This window comes from Chrysochloris asiatica, unplaced genomic scaffold, assembly GCF_000296735.1.
Source record: "Chrysochloris asiatica unplaced genomic scaffold, ChrAsi1.0 scaffold00001, whole genome shotgun sequence".
Lineage (NCBI taxonomy): Eukaryota > Metazoa > Chordata > Mammalia > Afrosoricida > Chrysochloridae > Chrysochloris > Chrysochloris asiatica.
The window spans coordinates 24332385-24335594 of record NW_006408519.1 but is presented as its reverse complement, the minus strand read 5'-3'; the positions used below and the strand labels follow the sequence as shown (position 1 = coordinate 24335594).

Sequence of the window (3210 nt, the reverse complement as noted above, 5' to 3'; positions counted from 1 at the left end):
CTTAACAACAACAACAATATGTAGATGACATACCCTTGCTTCCTTAAAGCAAAGTGAACTTCCAACACTTACTGATGAAGATCAAAGACTACATACAGCTTTCAGTATAGATTACAACTCAACATAAAGAAAATGAAACCCCATACAATTGGACCAATAAGGAACAGCAGGCTAAACAAAGAAAAGACAGGCATTGTCAAAGATTTCTTTTTACTTGGATCTATAATAAATACTCATGGAAATAACAGAAGAAATCAAAGGATTTGAGCAAATCTGCTGTACAAGACCTCTTTAAAGTGTTCAAAAGCAAAGATAAAAAAGTAAGTTCTTTGGAGACTTAGGTGCCACTGACTGAAACCATGGAACTTTCAATCTCCTCATATGTATCTGAAAGCTGGATAATGAATAGAAACGACAAAAAACTGATGTATTTGAATTATGGTGTTGATGAAAAACATTGACTATACAACGGACTTCCAGAGGAACAACCAAACTGGTGAAAACCAAAACTTACCCATCTACAGAGAGGTATGGCTTTTTTTGGTCATCCTGATGGGAAAACTGGCTATGATATTTCAGAAAGTTCTGAAAGCAGAAAGCTCTGCAAGCAGCAAGTTCTGATGGCATCGAATCTGCAAACTAACTGCCAGATGGAGGAATAGGAAGCTCTGGTTAAACTCTCAGAAGGGTGTCTGTGTGGGCTTTGCCTGGGCTTAGGTGATGAGGAGAGTCTAGAATCTTTTATGCATAGCCCAAAGTTCTGTGGAATGGCCTTAGAAAGACATCTCCACAGGGCAGAAGTTCAGTGTGTAGGAGCCTAAGGTTCCAATAGGCCTTTGATGCTGATGAAGAAAATTGTGATCAAGGTGTCCCACAGTCTGCAACGTGTTCGTGGAAGTGGCATTTATTCTGTTGACTTTCTTTGTCTCTAACTACTCCAGACAGCAGAGATGGTTAAACTCTGTACTACTAGTAGAAAGTTTTGTGGTTCAATGCACCCAGAGACGACATGCCTAGCAAACAGCTTCCTAAATGTTACAGCTTTGGAAACCCTAAGGAGTAATTCTACTCAAAATGGATTTGATGTTTTTAAGTGCTCTCGAAGATCGGCTTCGGAGCTTGCAGTTCAAATCAACCTTGAGATGGAGATCGCATGCTCACAAGATGGCAACTAATCACCACCACCATAGCACCAAGAAGTGAATGGGGGAAAGAAACTGGTTTTAGAGCCAAACAGACTACAATTAGCAAGTTCTTCTATAAGGTAGCTGTTACCTCCTCAGTTCACATCTATGAGCCAGCCAGTTCATGGATGACAAGATTAATGATGGCAACCTCCCAGAACAGCGATCTGAGATAAGGCAGTGAGTAAATGAGAGGCCTTGCCCTTCCAACTCTAGATCCTAAAAGAAGGTGTCAGACAAGGGGCAAGAGGGAAACCCTTAGCTTCGCCCAGTTGTTGCTGCTGTTAGTGCCAAGGAGTCCTTTGGACTCTGGGAGGGAGAAAGTGTCTGGAAGACTTCCCAGGCTCCGCCAGGCTCCCTGGGCGGAGGATGCCCGGGCACAGGACTCCCCAGCGTGCGCCCAGCCTCCCACCACTGATCCCGGTTGCCTGGGGCCAGCCCCTGGCGGGAAGGGGCAGGGAAACCTCAGCCAGGCACATAGACAGCAGCCGTCTTGTTCCGCAGCCCGGTGGCTTTTTTTTACCCCTCTCCAGACATCCCCCGCCCCGCCCCTGGATCCTCATCTCCCCAGGAGATCCTTTCCGCTCTGGCTGTGAAAGTGTTAACCCTGGAGCTTTTTGTACTCCCTTCTCTCCCCTACCCCCATTCCCCCACAGCCCTCCCTCCCTGCCGCTGGCCTAGGGTTGCTAAAAAAGAAAGGTGCAAAATTTGGTAAAGGGTAGGGAATGAGTGATCAAAGCCGAGCCGATACTTCCTGTTGCTGCAACGCTATATATAAGGTGATGAGCACACCCGCTGCAGAGAGACACACGAGCGCTCGCCCGCCGCCGCCGCCGCCACCGCCGCCAGAGGTTTCCCTGGGACCACAATGAACAAGTTGCTGTACTGCGCACTCATGGTAAGTCCCTGCCCTGGGGGACGCGGGCGCGAGAGCACCGGACGCCCGGGAGGCTGCCCTCCTCTCCTAGTCCCCGGCTTTCCCAGCGGATTGAGGGCGAGAAAGCTCACCTCGCGCGCACTTTCCCAAGAGAGGTTTGTTTGGGATCAGGTAGGAACACGAGCCCACTTTCCAGCTCTGTTGACCTTCTCTAGGGTTTCTCTCTATGCTGGAAAGTTCCTTCTGAGTTTATGGAGAAGAGAAAGAAGCGATTGGCACCTTTCTTCTGTGAGACTTTTATTCCTTTTATTTACTTTCTTCATCTCTGATGCTTAACGCCCTTATACTATTTGTGTTAAATTAACTTAAACTTTATTTTCATTATTGTCAATGAACTCGTCCCTTAGAATGCCAGTAAGTGGGGAAGAGATGTCAGTCTTTTTGAAAAGTGTTATAACTTGAATAATACTTGATCGCAGGTGGTACTTCACATTCGGTTCATTCTATGCTCACTCAAATGTGAAATTTTTTGAATTGACACCAGAGAAAAGATGACACACACATAAAGCCTTTAACAGTGTAGTTTAAATTTTTAATAGAAAATGTATTATTAAAATATATTATTCCAGTGTCAGGTTCAACATAATGTAAAAAACAAAACAAAATTGGTGAGATCATGTTAATTATATTCTTAAATATATTTAACATCAGATAGGATTAAAATTTGATGTTAATATGTTATTTGGAAAAGATAGAAGTTTTGGATTTTTTTTTCAAATCTTATCTATTTGACCAATCCAGTAAATAAGACTTGTATATAGGCTATTCTGTGACCAGTGCCTTATTTATTTTGTGCATTATAGTATGGAAGACACTGAGATATGAATCAGACATTCACATAAATATAGAAAGCCCCATCTTTAATCCACTTTTGCATTTTGGAAGTGTTGGAGGAAATGTTTGAATTTCAACCTCTAACCCACAAAGAGCAAATGGAAGGCTTGGTAGTTTTCCAATAAGTTCCTGGGCTACACAAACACATATGTAAATAATTAGCAAAAGCACTAAAGAAAGGGTAGACTGGACAAGAGTCTATATGGAAGTATGTTAATCATCTCTCTCTCTCTCTCTCTCTCTCTCTCTCTCTCT

At 43.6% G+C, this 3210-nt stretch overlaps 1 protein-coding gene across 1 annotated transcript in view; it reads left to right on the top strand.

Annotated features, from left to right (window-relative positions):
- The first annotated feature begins 2079 nt into the window (after nucleotides 1–2079).
- Nucleotides 2080–3210, top strand: part of LOC102828688 (tumor necrosis factor receptor superfamily member 11B-like) — a 28541-nt gene continuing 27410 nt past the window's right edge. The window contains exon 1 of the mRNA XM_006830828.1: nucleotides 2080–2232. Within this exon, the coding sequence (XP_006830891.1) occupies nucleotides 2080–2232 (153 nt within the window). The remainder of the gene's footprint in view (nucleotides 2233–3210) is intronic.